The sequence below is a fragment of the Aspergillus saccharolyticus genome (genome assembly GCF_003184585.1).
Source record: "Aspergillus saccharolyticus JOP 1030-1 unplaced genomic scaffold BP01scaffold_31, whole genome shotgun sequence".
NCBI lineage: Eukaryota > Fungi > Ascomycota > Eurotiomycetes > Eurotiales > Aspergillaceae > Aspergillus > Aspergillus saccharolyticus.
Window position 1 is genome coordinate 1 of NW_020290641.1, and position 16141 is coordinate 16141.

Genomic DNA, 16141 nt, shown 5'->3' on the forward strand with positions numbered 1-16141 from the left:
CGCGGAATGCTTGTGACAGCGATAACAGATGAGGGGGAGCACGCTGAACAACAGTAACCACACATACCAAGCTCTGCATATTCGTTGATGGACTTCTTTTCACCGACCTTGAAGCCCTCGGTCTTGGAGGCAACGAGATCTTCTTCGTGCTCAGGCATGATGGCTGCTGTTTTGGTTGTGTTGGTGGCTCTGGTGGGGTATTTGGATAACGGAAGTAGGAAAAAGGTTCAGGAGAACAATTGTTGGATGAAGATCTGCCTCACCGATTGCGGATTGGGACGAGCTGAAAGATCAGTAATGACCTGGGGAATGAAGAGATTTCAATTAGGCACTCACCCGAGAAAGAATTGAGACCAGAATTTGCTGAAGGAGGGAATTGTTTTGAGATGTTTTGGAGTGGAAGGCCAGTTGAACTAAAGGCCAAGTGGGGGGGATGGGATTAAAAGGCGGTGGGCGATTGCCTTAAACGGCGGAGAGGGGGGGGCTTATTCTTCGTGATGGCCCAGACTCATTCATCTCGTCTGCTCTTTTCTACAGAGTATTGGGCCAGGATATAGTAATGAATTTTCTAGGTACGAAGTACTAGAGCTGGTCATGCAAAGATCGCCTCACACAGCGCAGGAATACCACCCGTTTTAAACCCCGAATGCTGCCTCTAACCGAGTCTCCTCCTCAGAGCCGTATACAACCAGAGTACCAGGATGCTTGACGGGGCATCAAGATCAGATTGCCCGGTGTGTCGTCGAAATTCCAGGAGTCCAGGTGAAACCCTAAGCAAGACTTCCAATCATTCCCCCATACCCCCGATGAAGTACAGAACAAGCTTGGATAGACGTAAGAGGATCTAGGACATAGTGGACTACCTGGCTATACATGCTGTCATCGACTCGTCTCAGAACCTGTCAGCCAGGGAGGCTGAGTCAAATACATTTACCGATGGCCATGAACCGCATCGATGCAAACCATGTCCCGCACAGGATGTGCACAGTGGTTACCGTAGAGGTAGCGAAGTGTCAGCCCTGACTCAACGCATGTCGTCGTCGGGCATGCATCAATGCCCAGAAGTCTCGAGTGAATTTAGAGTACTGCGTCGTAAGTGTCCGGTACTCCGTACTCTCAACCAAGAAAAGGCGAAGAGGCACAACAACCAAAACAAGCGAAGTCGCGTCACGGGGCCAACCGCGCTAGCTCAGGCCTCAAGGCAGAAATACGTGGTGGGCGTAATATGGTATTTGTTGATACCGGGGGATGAGCCGGCGGCGCTGGTACTTATCGTTCGGGTTAGACAGTGGAGCAATTGACGCAGAGGACTGGCTGACTCAGCGGAGATGCTGCAGTAGCGCCATAACATGTCCCGCGCCATACGGTCACGTAACCATTGGAGTAATGCAGCGGTGGGAATCATTCTTGGATTATTTTCCCTCTCCCCTACTCCGAACTCCAGAGAAATCTAACCTTAGCGACCTGCTGCCGCTGCTGCTGCTACTGCTGCTGCTTATCGACCGAAGCGCCCGCCTGGACTCCCTCCCATCCCCATTCCTGCCTTTATCTTCTGGCTTGTCGCGTATCCCATTCAAACTTCACACCCCGTCTAGTGTCCGTCCGGGTTGAAATCGTCTGTCTGTCACCTGTGCGCTTTCGTCTTGGTGACGTCTTCTTTTCTCGCGATCTGTAGACTGAGAGCGGCGACAGACGCGCCTGCAACGTGGCCGCCGCTTGTGTGTCGCAACCCCAGTCCACCAGCCTACTCAGCACCGCCATAAGCCTGAGTCCTTTCGAGTCTCTTAATCCATTCTCATCCATCCAATTCGAGTCGTTCATAATGGTGCGCACCTTGCCGAAAAGGAACAACCCGCTCATCCTCGCCGATGAAGCTCCTGCTTGTAAGTCGTGCCATTCCATCGGTAGCCGTCGATTTCAGTATCGCTCGCACTTCACTTTATCGACTCCATCGAACCTCAGGTCGCACGAGACTGACACGCACCTTGCTTCGTGCTTGGGCGACAGATGAAGAACTTCTTGCGCGCCGTCGCTTGGGAAAGACGAACCTCGCGGTAAAGCCCACCCAAATCGGTACCTCCAATGCGACCAAACCAGAGAACCTCGGCCCTTTTGAATACGCCCATTTGCGTGCCCCTTTGCCAAGTGACCTCAAAGGATCTGAAATCTTCCCCTCACATGCCCCGCAACAACATCCTGAGACGTATTTCTTGATGGTAAGTCGCGTCCCTTCGGGCCCTTAGCCTTTCGGATTCGCGGAACCTCACGGAACCATGGTTAACGCGGTGGATTCCTTTGTCACTCCCAGCGCCGTAGCAGAGACGGATACGTTAGTGCCACTGGCATGTTCAAGATCGCCTTCCCTTGGGCTAAGCTTGACGAAGAACGATCTGAGCGGGAATACTTGAAAGCCCGGCCTGAAACCAGCGAAGACGAGATCGCCGGCAACGTCTGGATCTCCCCTGTACTCGGTAAGTCCTTCCAACTACATCACATTCGCTCGTCCACAGCTCTAATTCACGGATCCTCAGCCCTTGAGCTCGCCAAGGAGTATCAGATGTACGACTGGGTCCGGGCCTTGCTTGACCCCACCGATATCATCCAGAGCCCTTCATCTGCAAAGAAGCAAATCACCCCTCCTCCCAGGTTCGACTTGCCTCCCATCGAGGCCCCTACCCTTCTCGCCTCTACGACCCGTCTCAGACGAGGACGCTCGGCTTCGCCCAGCAAGAGACCTACCTCTCCCCGTAAGCCTAGACAGACTAGAGCCATGAAGGAGGCAAACGCGGCCGCCACCAGTGCAGCAAATGCTACTCTACAGTCTTCTCTCGACTTGACCGCATCGACGGTGGAAAGCGAGTCGGTGATCAGAGCCATCCAGCCCAGTGTGGAGGTTGACAGCGACCAGAAGCCGGCTCCTACCCCGAGAAAGACCAAGACGCCTAAGCCGATGAGGATGCGTCATGTCCCTCCTGCGGACGAGGTTGAAGAAGAGCACAAGGAGGAAGAGAAGGAACAGACGGTGAAGGTTGATGTTGAGACTACCGCCAACACGGTCGATGATGTCAAGACTACCCAGACTACTGTCTCCGTGGAGCTGCCGGTCTCTCTTCCTGAGGCACCTTCCGCAGCTGATACCGAGCAAATGATCGCGAAGGCGAAGGAGATGGTGGAGGAAGCCGTCAAGCTTCAGACCGAGACTGCCGAGCCATCGTCAGCCAAGGCGGCTTTGAAACGCAAGACTGATGCGCTCAGTGAAGATGAGGATGAGGAGGATGAGGAAGCTCGTACTCTCCGGACGAAGCGCGCCAAAGTCCTGGAGGAAAAGCTCAAGCAGGAGCGCGTTCGGAACCGTGCTCTTGTTGGTGTTACCGCTGCCTTTGCTCTTGCGTTGGTCCCCCCCATCTACTTCCCTTTCCCTCCTTTCAGCATACTAATTGGTTGTGCAGCGCTTCGATTCCTTACTTCTTCATCTAAAGAATTTAATCAAGTCCTCAATCACGAGTGGAGCGAAAAAGCAAGAGATCGCTCGTGATGTTAAACTGCGCGCACATCGTAGTGACCGAAGCCTTTCTCAGCTATGAATACAGATGTCACAATCTTGACCACTTGCCACAAATGCCATGGTATCAGACGACTACTTCATGCAAGGCCAACGAAAAGCTGTCCCTGTCCGTGCACCGTTTGCCACTCCCGATAAAATCCGATTTCAGGCTTTGGTCTATTGCCCCCTTGCGCCATCACGAGTCCTCCCAACAGCCATGGTCATTTTGATGTGTATCGTATCTGAATCTGCCTATATCGTTCTTAATGCTGTGCCTTTTGGTTGCGGGTGATGTGCGTCGAGTCGGGGATTGGCCTGCACCGGTCCTGGAGATCAGAGAGAAAGCCTTGGGTTCGTTTCGTTCTTTACCTGCACCTTTTCATTCCTCCCTTCTTCCTGGATACCTGATATATGCCCTATAATGTGGTTCTCTTTTCGTTTCTTCACCATTTGCGCCGGGAGTGACTCCTGGTATCGTGACGCAATCGGATGGCTTTGACTGGATTGTACTCGGGCGTTGTGCTATTGTTAGGGTAGATTTGACAGACGACGCTACATGCAGAAATTTGAATGTTGATAAGAAAGATGTTCAGGGCATCGTAGAGTATGATGCAGTTGTAGGACTAGTGGGGGTCCAGACCGTACTTACTGAAGTAGACCTGTGCAAACAAGCAAAACACATCGTTATCGGCGGCTGGATCTCTCCGCCTTCATCACCGAAGCTACTTTCTTCGATTCTTTGTCCTTTCTGACAACTTGGATCACATTCTCACGACTTGGATAGAATCTACTCAATTCACCTGTTTCTTCCTTGTCAGTATTTGCCCCAGTAATGCCATGTCTCTTCCCGGTCTAGATCTTACGCAACCCTCTGGGGAGAAGGAGTTTGTCCCCGCACCGCCTACACAGATCAGTCTTTCCAAAGGTTCGGAATGGCGATTTGAGGTTGCTTTCGGCACCATCGTGCGCGTCAGGGTAAGTGCGCCCCCCTGGTGGTGGCCTGTCCCGCTGATGCTATTGAACTGCTTTCTTTCAATTGACTCCGGACAACTGACTAACCGCGCTCAATGGAGAGCTAGCTTCTCGCCGGCACCGCCGAACTGTTCGGCACCGAACTCGCACCGTCACAAACGTACACCTTCTCCGGCACGAAAGCCGCGATCTACACCTGGCACGGGTGTACCTTGGAGGTCAGCGCCGGCGAGACCTATTCGACGCTGGATAGCCTGGCGCCCGGCGGCAGCAACGGATCGATCACGGCGGGCGATGGCAGCACGACGCGCGGCTTAGGCGCCGGAGGCTGCCAGAGCGAGTACACAGCGGAGGAGACACCCATGGTGGAGTATGCCAACGTGCACTTCGCGCTGGAGACGATGCGCCAGCAGGCCAAGGCGCAGGGCAGAGACGGCCCGCGGGTGCTGATTCTCGGCCCTGAGGACGCGGGCAAGACCAGTCTCGCAAAGATCTTGACGGCGTACGCCACCAAGGTCGGGCGGCAGCCGATCGTCGTCAACCTCGACCCAACGGAGGGCATGCTGAGTGTGCCTGGCACGTTGACGGCGACCGCGTTCCGCACGATGATCGATATCGAGGAAGGGTGGGGCAGTAGTCCCATGTCGGGGCCGAGTGCAGTGCCCGTCAAGCTGCCGCTGGTGTATTTCTATCCGATGGCGAATCCGCTCGAGGCGGAGGGGTCGGTGTATAAGGGGATCGTGTCGCGGTTGGCGCTCTCGGTGATGGGGCGGATGGCGGAGGATGAGGATGCCAGGGAGACGGGAATTATTGTGGATACACCCGGAATTCTCAGTCAGAGTAAGGCGGGAAATGTGGAGTTGATCAAGCATATCGTGACCGAGTTTGCCAGTGAGTTTACTTGCTCTGGGGAGGCTTAAGCGTATACTGATATGATGAGTGGTACAGTTACGACGATTTTGGTCATCGGCTCCGAACGGCTCTACAGTACGATGATGAAGAACTTCGATAACAAACCTACGGCTAGCGCGTCCGCTGTGGCGTCAGACGAGCGTATCTCGGTGGTCAAGCTGTCCAAGTCGGGGGGATGTGTGGATCGGGACGCCGCGTTCATGAAAGCCGTCCGCGAGTCGCAGATCCGCACGTACTTTTTTGGAAATCCGATCCCTTCGACGGCATCGGCGGCGCTGTCGTTGTCGGCTGCGTCTACCACGAACGTGACCTTGTCGCCGCACGCGCAGCAGCTAGATTATAGTTCCTTAGCGATATACAACTACACTGTGGCCTCGGTGGAGGAGGACGAGGATGAGTACGACCCGGCGCAGTTTGGGACAGATTCGTTCCTCCCTGGAGGCAACGAGGCGGACCAGAGCCAGGGTCACCAGCCAGAGGAGAGTAGTGCTACGCCTACTTTGCCGGGGCTGCCGGGGCTGCCGGGACTGCCTGGGAGTAGCACGGGTGGTGCGGAGACGACCAGCGCGAGTGTGCCGATGAAGAAGCTGCTGCCGCCGGCGCCGACGGGGTTGGCCAATTCGCTGCTGGCCATCACGCACGCGGCGCCGACAGCGAGTCCGGGGGATGTGCGCGATGCGAGCATCATGGGGTTTTTGTATGTGGCGGAAGTAAACAATGAGCGGGGGAAGATCCAGGTATTGGCGCCGGTGGGGGGGAGAGTGCCTCCGCGGGCGTTGGTGTGGGGGAAGAAATGGCCTGGGGAGGTGGTAGGATTAGTGGGTTAGTCAGTTAGTAGTTGCCGCTAACTAGCGTCAGTCAAACTCCCTAAGTTATCTCCGTTAGTTACAGTACATACAGTAACTAGTTTCCTGCAAACAATTTTACTCCTTCAACTCCTTCCCTCCTCCACCTTCCTGTCTATACGCTTATCTCTTTATCCACCTCACACTCTTTACTATATCTACTTTCGACAGATCACCATGGGTTTTTAGAGATTGTTGACTGCATAGCGTCTCTTTGACACAAATCCTCCACCACTCCTTACAAACAAACCACTTAACTACCACCAAAGCGCTCCTTCCAAACCAGCTCAGCTTGACAACATCACCATCACCACCAACACCACCAACCACCATCAACGCACCCTCTCTCTCACTCTCTCTCTCTCTCTTCCGCCAGAGACACAGAAATGCCCCGTCTCCATCTAACGAACCACCTAAACCGCCTCCTCACCCTCCTTCTCACCACTCTGCCAACACCACTAACCACCTTCCTCCCCTCCCGCCTCCGCACCTACACCCACCGCACCCGCGCGCGCGCCCGCTCCCGCGCTCTCTCACGCCCACACCCTCCTCCTCCGCCTCCATATCAATACAACGACCTCAAACCCTACAAAGACAAGAAACACCCTTTCCCCAACACCAATCACCCTTGCCGAAACCCTCCCAACCAATACTACCTCCGCCTCCGCCACCTCCTCAAAATGACCCTCGTAACCCTCCTCCTCCTAACTCTTTTCCTAACCCTCCTCCCCGCATACACGATCTACCGGCCCCCCTCCCTCTTGATTCGCTATCTCCAACACCGCTACCCCGACGTTCTCTTTCACGTCCCGCTACCCCCCAGCGCCCCGAAGACCATCGCCTTAACGATCGACGACAGCCCGTCAACCTTCACCCCGGAAATACTGGGGCTGTTAGAACAGTACGAAGCACGCGCGACGTTTTTCGTGATTGGGGCGCAGATCGCCGCGCCCCGGGGCCAGGAGATTTTGCAAGAGATGGTGAGGGCGGGCATGGAATTGGGGAATCATGCGATGTCGGATCGGCCGTCCCTTGAGTTGAGCGATGCGGTGTTGGAGGCGGAGGTTGTGGGGGTGCAGGGGTGGTTGGATCGGATTGAGTGGCAGGTGTTTCCTAGTCCTGAAGAGGAGGATGATGATGAGAGGGAGGATAGGGAGGAATTAGGTGGTGGAAGAAGACAGCAGCAGCAGCAGCAGCAGCGCAAGTATAAATGGTTTAGGCCTGGGTCAGGGTTCTTCTCAGATCGCATGCGCGCAATCATCCAGAAACTGGGAATGCGGATTGCGCTCGGCAGTGTATATCCCCATGATGCGCAGATTGACTGGCCCCGGCTGAATGCCTGGCATATCCTCAGTATGGTTCGCTCGGGCAGTGTGATTGTCTGTCATGATCGGAGGGGGTGGACAGTGCCTATGTTGAAACGCGTGCTTCCTGAACTCAAGCGAAGAGGATACCGGGTCGTGACTCTGAGTGAGTTGGTGGAGTTGGGCGAACAAGGATTGCATCTCGAGCTATAAACTGTCAAATGGCTACGATGCTTTGAACAAGTGGATGGTGGTGCAGTCAGTATACATGTATATAGTCTAAATCTCTACCGTACAGGCTGGTCCTGAAGCACAAGAAAAGTATACAGAGACACCCCGATACATCTCATCACTCCCATCGCTTCCATTCCTCCACATTCTTCCGCAGCTCATTCTCAACATCATACCCCTGACTGGCAGCCTCCAGCAGCTCGGCCTGCCGGTCGCGATACCGCTGCTCCGCTTCGCGCCGCCGCAGCGCCACCAGCTTCAGATACGTCAGGTCGTCCAGCTGCACCGCCTCTTGGAACTTCATCCGCATCCGCGGCGAATACAATTGACAGCTCGCCTCGCGACAGCGCGACGGCCCTTCGCCTGGAAGAAGCCGCATCGTCGTCGAAAACTTGCGCGCGATCGGTTGTTTGGCCTTGACCAGCGGCCACACCACATCGTCATAGCAATCCTCACATACAGTGAGCTCGGGCAGCTGTGACATGTAGTGCCAGGTGCTCAGAACCTGCCGGTCCCGCCGGCAGTCCCGAAGCACCACCTTGCGTCGCGCATAGGACAGAAACTCGCTCACATCCGGACGCATCGCATGCTCCAGCTCGGCTCGGTTGGCGGCCATGTCCAGGCAGTCAATGTAGCGAACGAACCGGGCACTGTCGGTCACAAAATCACACGCTCTCTCCTGCTTGGTGGCACTGCGTTTGAATGTCTCCCGGTGGCGGGGCATAAGGACCCTCAAGTTCCGCACACAGGCGTGGCATACGTTGAACTGTGGAAGGAACATGTTGGTGTCAGGGTCTACAACGCGATACCAGTGCTGTTCGCTGATGATGCGTCCTGGACACGGCTTGCTACCTGGTGGGGGCCGGGTGATTTGCAGGAGCAAATCCAGGTGGTCCAAGTGTTTCTTCTGTGTCTGCATCCATGCCAGGCGCGTCCATGGTTCACTCATGGAACAGCGAACCTTCTCGTCCCGAGGCCGTGGGCTCGCTAGAACAAACAAGTCCCGGAATCTGGACTTGCGCATCTGCTTCAAGCAAGAGGGACAGATATCCAGATGAGACATTCCCTTCACGGTGTGCCAGTCTTGGTATCCTGCCACAGGAACTGACCTAGGGCAGGGCGACAAAAAGAACTGGGGCTTGGGAGAGCTTCTTCTCACAGCACCCTGCGAAGAACTTCTTCGACTGACTGGCTTTGCAGGATAGACATCCTCGGGATCCTCTTCCGGCGACACAGGCCGCTGCAGAGCGTCATCAAGGAAAGACACGGAACGTCTGCTAGATGTCTGGGAAGACGCTGACTGTGCCGTGTCCGAGGATTGGGATCGTGCAGCCGGCTCGGTGGCAACTGCAGGCCGTTCTGGGGTCTCTGCCAGAGCTGCAGTAAAGGAGGCCGAGAAAGGATCCTCTTCACCCTGCTCATGCGCAATAGGCTCCTTAGTCGTAGGCGCAGACTTAGGTGGGGTGGGCTGTCTGGACGGCTGCACCCCACAGCCATTAGGGCACGTCACAGATGGCTTGATATTAGCTTGCTCAAGGGAGGCAATCGGTTGGGCAGCGGCAGCTGCAGGTGGCGGACTCTTCTGATCGCTGTTCTGTGCAGCCTCTTGTGATGCGCGCAGCTCTTGCCTCTGGCGCAACTTCTCTTCGATTCTCTCGGCCAAAGTAGGTCCATTGGAAGGCTTCCCAGTGGGCGAGGACGATGGCTTGATCGGCGAGCCCTTCGCTCCCATGGCAGCAGAATCAGAGAGATGCCCCGGCTTCGGCATGAGTGGTCTGGTGACCTGCGCTGATGGAATGGGCTTCGCACTGTCCGCTCGCTTCAAGTTGGACGGCGACATAGAGGGCGTGCTTCCGACTGCTTTGGTGGTGGACGTTTTGGTTGTCATAGGGCCATTGCGAGAGCTTCGGGTCAAGTCCTTCTTGGGAGGACTGTCCCCCTTCGAATCAAGCTTTGCCTCCTTCGGACGGCCATTGAGGGCTTTACTGGGGTTCTGAGTTGGCTCAGAGCGCGCTGAAGAATTGCGGGGTCCGCGAACCTTGTCGGAAGAGGTCCATGGGGTGGACAGAGGCGCAGGCTGATCGTCCTCGACGATATAGAGCATTGGGTCGTGTTCAATGTCCGCCAACGGAGTTGATGGCTCTGCGTTGTCATCAGAGCCACTCTCGCGGACCGAGTCGTCATACACCGTTGTCTGAACCACGGAGGAGAATGAAAGCACATCCACAATCACTGGAAGCTGGTCAACAGTGCCTCGGGAGCAGACGCCCTCCTGCCCCGGGTTCTCTCCAAGCTTGGTCATTCCGTGCAATTCGCGAGAGAGGGATACCGTCTCATCTTCCACGGAAGGTGCGGGGGGCCATTGAGTCTGCTTGCGCCAGCGCAAGTGCACCTTGGTCCTAAGATACATGGCGACGACGGGAAAAACAAAACAGAAAAGTCAAAGCAGAAAAAACTTTTAATCCAGTCGAATTGAGGGGGCTCCAGTCGATGTGGGAACGGGTTCCTGGGGATTTATCCTGCGGTGGCACGTCGGATCAGAATCACCTTCCTGGCTGTTGGCATTATAAATCCGTCGAACGGACTCACGAGAGAAGTTCTCGAGGAAAGAGCAACTGATCCCAGGGACAGCAAAAATCAACAAAAACCAAAGAAACAAAACCGGGCGGATTCACGAAATCAGCAATTGAGTTAGGATGCGGCCGGACGGCGCAGTAAAAATGGAGCAACTAGTGAGCAGAAGACTGGGGCAGTCTCTGAAAACCTTCCCGGGGCGGTTAGAATTAAGTATTAGGCGAAAGTATGGTTAGTAGTTTCTGATGTACGCTTCCAGGGGACGAAGTAAACAAGCACAGAGAATACGGAGGACTATATAAAGTAAATCGACCCCAATGGGAACCCGGTTGGGCAGCGCCTCTGGCCGGGGTATGGCCCTATCAGAATCTGGCCCCCCAGATTGGGCGTTAAGCGCGAGCGAATCAATCCCCCCAAAACACTGAAACACGACGATCGTGGCCATATGTCAAGCGTTGGGAATGAATGGTCCTGCCTGAGCCATGTCAACAGGAGTCATTGAAGATGAAACCATTCTGATCCCCGGACAGAAGAATGGCTTGATTGTGCATGCGTGGGGAGTAAGCTGGCAGTTGATTTGTCCCACCCCTCCTTTGTCGCCGACTTAGGTGCCAATTGTTAGACCAGGGGCCGGCAAGCAGGCGAAATTGACCTGCGGGAAAGGCGTCATCCTCGAGGCACCGGTGGCGCTCTGAAGGGTTAGCTATTGGCCTGACAGGCCTGACAGGCAACTAGCACAGGTAGGGCTCAAGCAAAGCCACCCACGATCATGGTCTGTATTGGGCGTCTCTGGCTACATGAGCACCACTTCGATGAGGTGCATCACTTTTGGGGCCTGTAGATGCTGGTCGTATGGTGCGCAGCGGCCAATGATGCATTTGCATCTGCGGATAGCGATGCGATGATATCAGCTGGAAAGACGGTGAGAAAAGCAATGGGTGGCAAGCTGCATGGAAAAGAAGGCGAAGGGCTGAGGAGGGGTGCGCTGGCCGAGAGGGATAGAATATGCGTCTAACGGTGATGCAGGGCCTCTGTCCAAAGGAGTGCGATGACTCCATCGTGGAGAGGTGAAGCAGGGGGGAGGGGGAGGAGGGGTGGTGAGAAGGAAGAGGAGCATTCATCGATTCATCCATCGATTGATTCATAGTACAGCGGATTTCCTATTTGGGGAAGAACAGAGGATTATCTTTTGTGCATTGTCATTAGTCACCTATACAAAAATATGCAGAGACACGGCCTCGGCGGCGAGTATCCGACGGTTCGGCAATGGTTCCGATGGCATCACTCCGTCGGATGAAGATTTGTCAATCACAACCAGTTGGAAGGGATTCGCCAGATGATTGCGAAAGAGAGGACGATAAAGAGTCATTAATCGATTGGTCTAAAGCGGATGATAATCACCTAAATGTAAACCTCCTGTCGTGAAGCGTACTGTTTAAGTGTGCTTATTGTACTTCAAGGATGACACGCGTGGGGTAATGGCGACAAGAACTAGAATTAATAATGAGATTAATAAACACTAGCCTTGACTAGTTATTACAAGATCACGACAGAGACAATTCATCCCGGAAGTGAGCTGTGACCCACCCACCGTATGGAAGCTTAGTTCCAGTCTTTGGAAGGCTTGAATCAGAATATAACCGACTACATCCCACCCCCACCTCGTTCAACTCTTCCCCTCTCCTCCAATGCCCCTCAATCGTATTGTCCCTCGCCTACTCCGTACCGCCACCCCGCTATCCTCCCCCGCGCTACGGCTCGCAGCTTTAAACACTCACTTCCGCCCCTCTCCTCCATCCATCAGCTTACCCGTCCGCACCAACACCAACACCCACACCACCAACATCACCATGTCAGTACCCCAGACCATGAAGGCTGTTCAGGTCGAGAAGCTCGGCGGCCCCGAGGTCCTCGAGTTCAAGGCCGACCATCCAGTGCCCACTCCGCAGGAGGGCCAAGTACTGGTCAAGAACAACATCTCCGGCGTCAACTACATCGACACGTATTTCCGCGCCGGGCTGTATCCGTCCGCGAAGCCCGAGATCCTGGGTCGCGAGGGGGCCGGTACCATCGTTGCGCTGGGCTCAGGCCCCAACCCGTACGATTTTAAGGTTGGAGACCGGGTTGCATGGTTGAGCACCGGTGGGTACGCCGAGTACACGGCCGTGCCCATGGCCAAGACGGTCAAGATCCCCTCGGGCCTCACTGATGAGGACGTGATGGCCGCGTTCTTGAGTGGGTTGACGGTCACCACCCTGGCGAAGGAGACCTACCCCGTCAAGCAGGGCGAGTGGGTGCTGCTGCACGCCGCTGCGGGAGGAGCGGGGACGCTCATGACCCAGGTGCTCAAGTCGATTGGCGCCAAGGTGATCGGAACGGCGGGTGGTGCGCAGAAGTGTGAGCTGGCCAAGAGCCTTGGGTGCGATGTGGTGATCGACTATCGCAGTGAGGAGGGCAAGGACTGGCCTCAGAAGGTGAAGGAGATTACTGGCGGTCAGGGAGTGGATGTGGTCTTCGACTCCGTGGGCAAGGATACCTGGGAGGGAAGCCTGGAGGCCGTCAAGCGCAAGGGTACGATCGTCTGGTTCGGAAATGCCAGTGGTCCTGTGCCGCCTCTACCTCTGCAGTAAGCGCTGGTGATGTCTTCGGTGTGAACTGTTCGACAAGGCTAATCTATTTCTACCTACAGGAAGCTCTCCCCGAAGTGTGTCAAGGTCGCTCGACCCCAGCTGTTCGGCTACATCGAGACGCGCGAGGAGTTCGAGTTCTACGTGAACGAGCTCTTCTCGCTGCTCCAATCTAACAAGCTCAAGGCTAGAGTACACAAGGTCTATCCCTTGGAAGATGTTGCCGAGGCTCATCGCGACTTGGAGGGCCGTCAGACCACCGGCAAACTGCTGCTGAAGCCTTGAGCTTGATGATGTTTTCTCGAAAAAGGATTACATATTCACTTTAGCCTCCTAAGTCGATGCAACCGGAATATGGACTTGACCTTACCGCCTCGCTCGTGCATGTAAATAGTTCCTACTCGGTAGCTAGGATCAATATTCTTCTCAAGCTTGTCTCTATCATTAACTGTACTGATTGATTTGTGACCGCCAGCCTTGCCACGCTGAGTAGGAAAGCCTGATTAAGGTTGACGAAGCGCCAATGGGCTCAAGCCACAGCTGATTTACGAATGCTGAGTCATTATTCGACCATTTCGTCCACAGAGGATAACTACTGTAATGCTGACCTCCGGCCCGGTGGGGGCGGTTATGTCAGTCGTTGACAAAGAAGAGTGCGTCTGAGCACAGATCCGTCAAATCAACCAGTAGAAAGGTAGAATTACTGCCAATAAAGGTGAACAGAGCAGAAAACTTGCTGACGACTCTTGCTGCAGCCTCGATAGTTTACATACTAGTGCTCACCCATTCCCCATGCTCTCCACAAGGGCGAGACAGGCAGATAGAAGTCCGCGAGACTGTGTCGTCTTTCACTCTTTAAATTTCATTGGACAGACTTCCGGTCCTGGATGAAGCAGTTGCTCCAGATCAGTCACGTCTCTGCCATCCACACCGTCAAATTTCTTCTTAGCCTCCTGAAACTTCTCCGAGTTCATATGTTTTTCGAAGAACTCCAGCATTTTGGAGATTTCTGCGGGGCTTAATTGCTTGTAATCTACTACCTCGCCACTCGAGCTGAAACTGCGGTAGACTCCGTCGGTAGCAAGGTGGGAGAAGCCATTTCCCGATGGAGAGTGTTTCAGGGATGGGAAGATCTTCGAGGAACCTTCGTCTTTCTATAGCAGTGTCAGTATTGTACAGGTGCAAGCTGTTTAGAATACTCTTACTGAGCAAGACATGGTTTGACTGATCTTTTCATGCGATATAATGAAACTCAAGACTGAATTGTATAATAGACAATCCAAGTGTGTGGTTGAAAGGAGATGAAGCCTCCCCGAGAGTTGTGGTGCGGGAAAGCTGATACTGGGAGTCAAGCGTTTAGGTTACTCTTTTATGTAGTTAGTTGCCTAGTTCTTAGTAATAAGTACACATGACCTGCTCTAGCAAATCTCACCTGTGCAGTCAGAAATATAACTTCCAAATCCCAGAACTCTAACACAAGTTATCCAACATACTTAGGTGTTTCGAGCAAAATCCTCGCACCTCAGTCGCGCACAATAAATGGTGTCGGACCAATCACTATGCAAGTCAACTAAATATTAACTTGGAAGACTTAGGCAACAGGCAAATCTATTTACAAATGGCTGGATTGGGTGCAGTGTGTACTTACTTAGCAATGAGTACTATGCACCTCACTAACCAGTGAGTAAATTAATAATACCTTGCCTCTGGCAATGAAGATAGGAAGTGTACTAGGACGTGTGTAGGCTGTCGCTAAGGAGCAACTGTGGGAAGTACTAGCCTTTCTAGGAGAATAGCAAGGTACAAGGGCAACAGAAAGTATGCTTTCACTATCACCACTCTAAAAACATTATACACCTGCTCCTCCTGGCAATATAGCATCCACCTGCGCACAACCTCGGCAGCTTATGAACCGGCGGGCAATATCAGGTAGAGGTAGATACAGAAAGCAACAGATTAGTCCTAGATTGATGAGAAAAACAGTACGAGTCTCATTAGATCGTTAATGTAAACCCTATGCGCGAATATAGCGTCAGGTCACTCGACTCAGTTCTCGTATACTGGCTAATTGGTTGAAACTTGGGTTAGTATGCATACAAATCTCTAGAGAAAGAAAACCTTTTCTTGGTCAGCTCTAGTAGCAGTTCTCCAACGCTCTGAGTCAAGGGACAGGCGCTTCACTGTCTTTTTGGTTAGCAGCAGGCTCAATTGACTGAAATTCGCGGGCAAGGTATCTATCTATGAGCCCCACCATATTCAAGGCTGGCAGTACGCTTTTTCAAGGCTCTTGGCATTGGCAAAACAAGGTAAAATCCTTCAAGGTGCGCGGTAGAGCTCAAGGCCGTCGGAGACTGCTGACTTAATGAGTTAGTTGTATACTCGAAGCGGTGACGGGCGAGTCTTACCATGGCGACGTGCTTGAACGCATCATGAGTGAGTATTTGAATCGAATTTACTCTTTGATGCCCAAACGACAGGGCAAAAAGATTTGCACGGCGGCCCGGAGCGTGGGTGAGCGGAGAGGACTTTAGTAGACGAACACATGCTCGTCCGCTGACTCAAATAAACTACAGGGAGACACCCACCTACCCGCCAGGCTAGCGCTTCCTGTCCAGTTTCCTCTTCATCCTCCTCTCCCTCTACCATAACGACCATAATACTTACTTCATGATTTTCGAAGTCGCTGAACGAGCACAAGCTTTCTCTGTGTACTCAACAATTGTCCTTGCACATGTCGTTCCATCCGTTCTTCCGGACTTGACCGTTACAATGGTGCAGCCGCACTAATACGGGACCTGGCGTCTCCGCAGTTGAGCCCTTATGCTATACGTTTACTTGCTAGCTCACTCGCTAGCGAACGCCATGAACTCTCAAGATTTGGTGGCAGCTCGGCTCAGCCAGCCCCTGTCTGGCGGGTCGTTATAGGTTCCAATGAGATTTCGCCAGACACGAGGCCTAGGTGCGCCCTCGAATTCTTTTTAGCTGTCTCTGTTCCAGCGGTGCATGGAGGAAATTCATTCGTTACCAAACAGGCCAGGCGCTGGCTATTCTTGCCCAACTGCTCGGCAGTGGTCCTATTATCTTTTGCGATATGAATAGTTTAGTCTTCACTGTGGGCATTGTTCAGCTCAG

The 16141-nt window shown here is 53.8% G+C and overlaps 7 protein-coding genes across 7 annotated transcripts; 5 read left to right on the plus strand and 2 right to left on the minus strand.

Moving 5' to 3' along the window:
* The first annotated feature begins 56 nt into the window (after positions 1-56).
* Positions 57-483, plus strand: BP01DRAFT_123476 (uncharacterized protein). The gene has a single exon (XM_025570422.1). The coding sequence runs from the start codon at positions 88-90 to the stop codon at positions 349-351; it is 264 nt and encodes an 87-aa protein (XP_025428777.1). The 5' UTR covers positions 57-87; the 3' UTR covers positions 352-483.
* A 1339-nt stretch (positions 484-1822) lies between these two features.
* Positions 1823-3535, plus strand: BP01DRAFT_302251 (KilA-N domain-containing protein; the record flags this gene model as incomplete). Its single annotated transcript, XM_025572065.1, has 4 exons — positions 1823-1887; positions 1922-2216; positions 2309-2471; positions 2532-3535. The coding sequence occupies 4 exons, from the start codon at positions 1823-1825 to the stop codon at positions 3533-3535; spliced, it is 1527 nt and encodes a 508-aa protein (XP_025428778.1).
* Positions 3536-4381: 846 nt separating this feature from the next.
* Positions 4382-6255, plus strand: BP01DRAFT_324395 (cleavage polyadenylation factor subunit CLP1; the record flags this gene model as incomplete). The annotated part of the gene is made up of 3 exons (XM_025572830.1): positions 4382-4519; positions 4624-5407; positions 5465-6255. 3 exons carry the CDS (start codon positions 4382-4384, stop codon positions 6253-6255), a joined length of 1713 nt encoding a protein of 570 aa, XP_025428779.1.
* Positions 6256-6366: 111 nt separating this feature from the next.
* BP01DRAFT_359026 (chitin deacetylase CDA4) lies at positions 6367-7888 on the plus strand. The gene has a single exon (XM_025575573.1). The coding sequence runs from the start codon at positions 6660-6662 to the stop codon at positions 7788-7790; it is 1131 nt and encodes a 376-aa protein (XP_025428780.1). The 5' UTR covers positions 6367-6659; the 3' UTR covers positions 7791-7888.
* Positions 7889-7926: 38 nt separating this feature from the next.
* BP01DRAFT_393833 (uncharacterized protein) lies at positions 7927-10511 on the minus strand (the record flags this gene model as incomplete). The annotated part of the gene is made up of 1 exon (XM_025578266.1): positions 7927-10511. The coding sequence occupies exon 1, from the start codon at positions 10216-10218 to the stop codon at positions 7927-7929; it is 2292 nt and encodes a 763-aa protein (XP_025428781.1). The 5' UTR covers positions 10219-10511.
* A 1443-nt stretch (positions 10512-11954) lies between these two features.
* BP01DRAFT_359027 (quinone oxidoreductase family protein) lies at positions 11955-13580 on the plus strand. The gene is made up of 2 exons (XM_025575574.1): positions 11955-13008; positions 13072-13580. Exons 1-2 carry the CDS (start codon positions 12071-12073, stop codon positions 13292-13294), a joined length of 1161 nt encoding a protein of 386 aa, XP_025428782.1. The 5' UTR covers positions 11955-12070; the 3' UTR covers positions 13295-13580.
* BP01DRAFT_393835 (uncharacterized protein) lies at positions 13396-14312 on the minus strand. The gene is made up of 2 exons (XM_025578267.1): positions 14215-14312; positions 13396-14163 (listed from the first exon to the last, which is right to left on the minus strand). The coding sequence occupies exons 1-2, from the start codon at positions 14224-14226 to the stop codon at positions 13858-13860; spliced, it is 318 nt and encodes a 105-aa protein (XP_025428783.1). The 5' UTR covers positions 14227-14312; the 3' UTR covers positions 13396-13857.
* Between the last annotated feature and the right edge of the window lie 1829 nt (positions 14313-16141).

Excerpts from the sequence above, each read along its gene's own strand:
- BP01DRAFT_123476 (XM_025570422.1), top strand. The coding sequence starts at position 88 with ATGGACTTCTTTTCACCGACCTTGAAGCCCTCGGTCTTGGAGGCAACG.
- BP01DRAFT_359026 (XM_025575573.1), top strand. The coding sequence starts at position 6,660 with ATGCCCCGTCTCCATCTAACGAACCACCTAAACCGCCTCCTCACCCTC.
- BP01DRAFT_359027 (XM_025575574.1), top strand. The coding sequence starts at position 12,071 with ATGCCCCTCAATCGTATTGTCCCTCGCCTACTCCGTACCGCCACCCCG. Across the intron at positions 13,009-13,071 it reads GTGCCGCCTCTACCTCTGCA|GAAGCTCTCCCCGAAGTGTG; the intron begins GTAAGCGCTGGT and ends TTCTACCTACAG.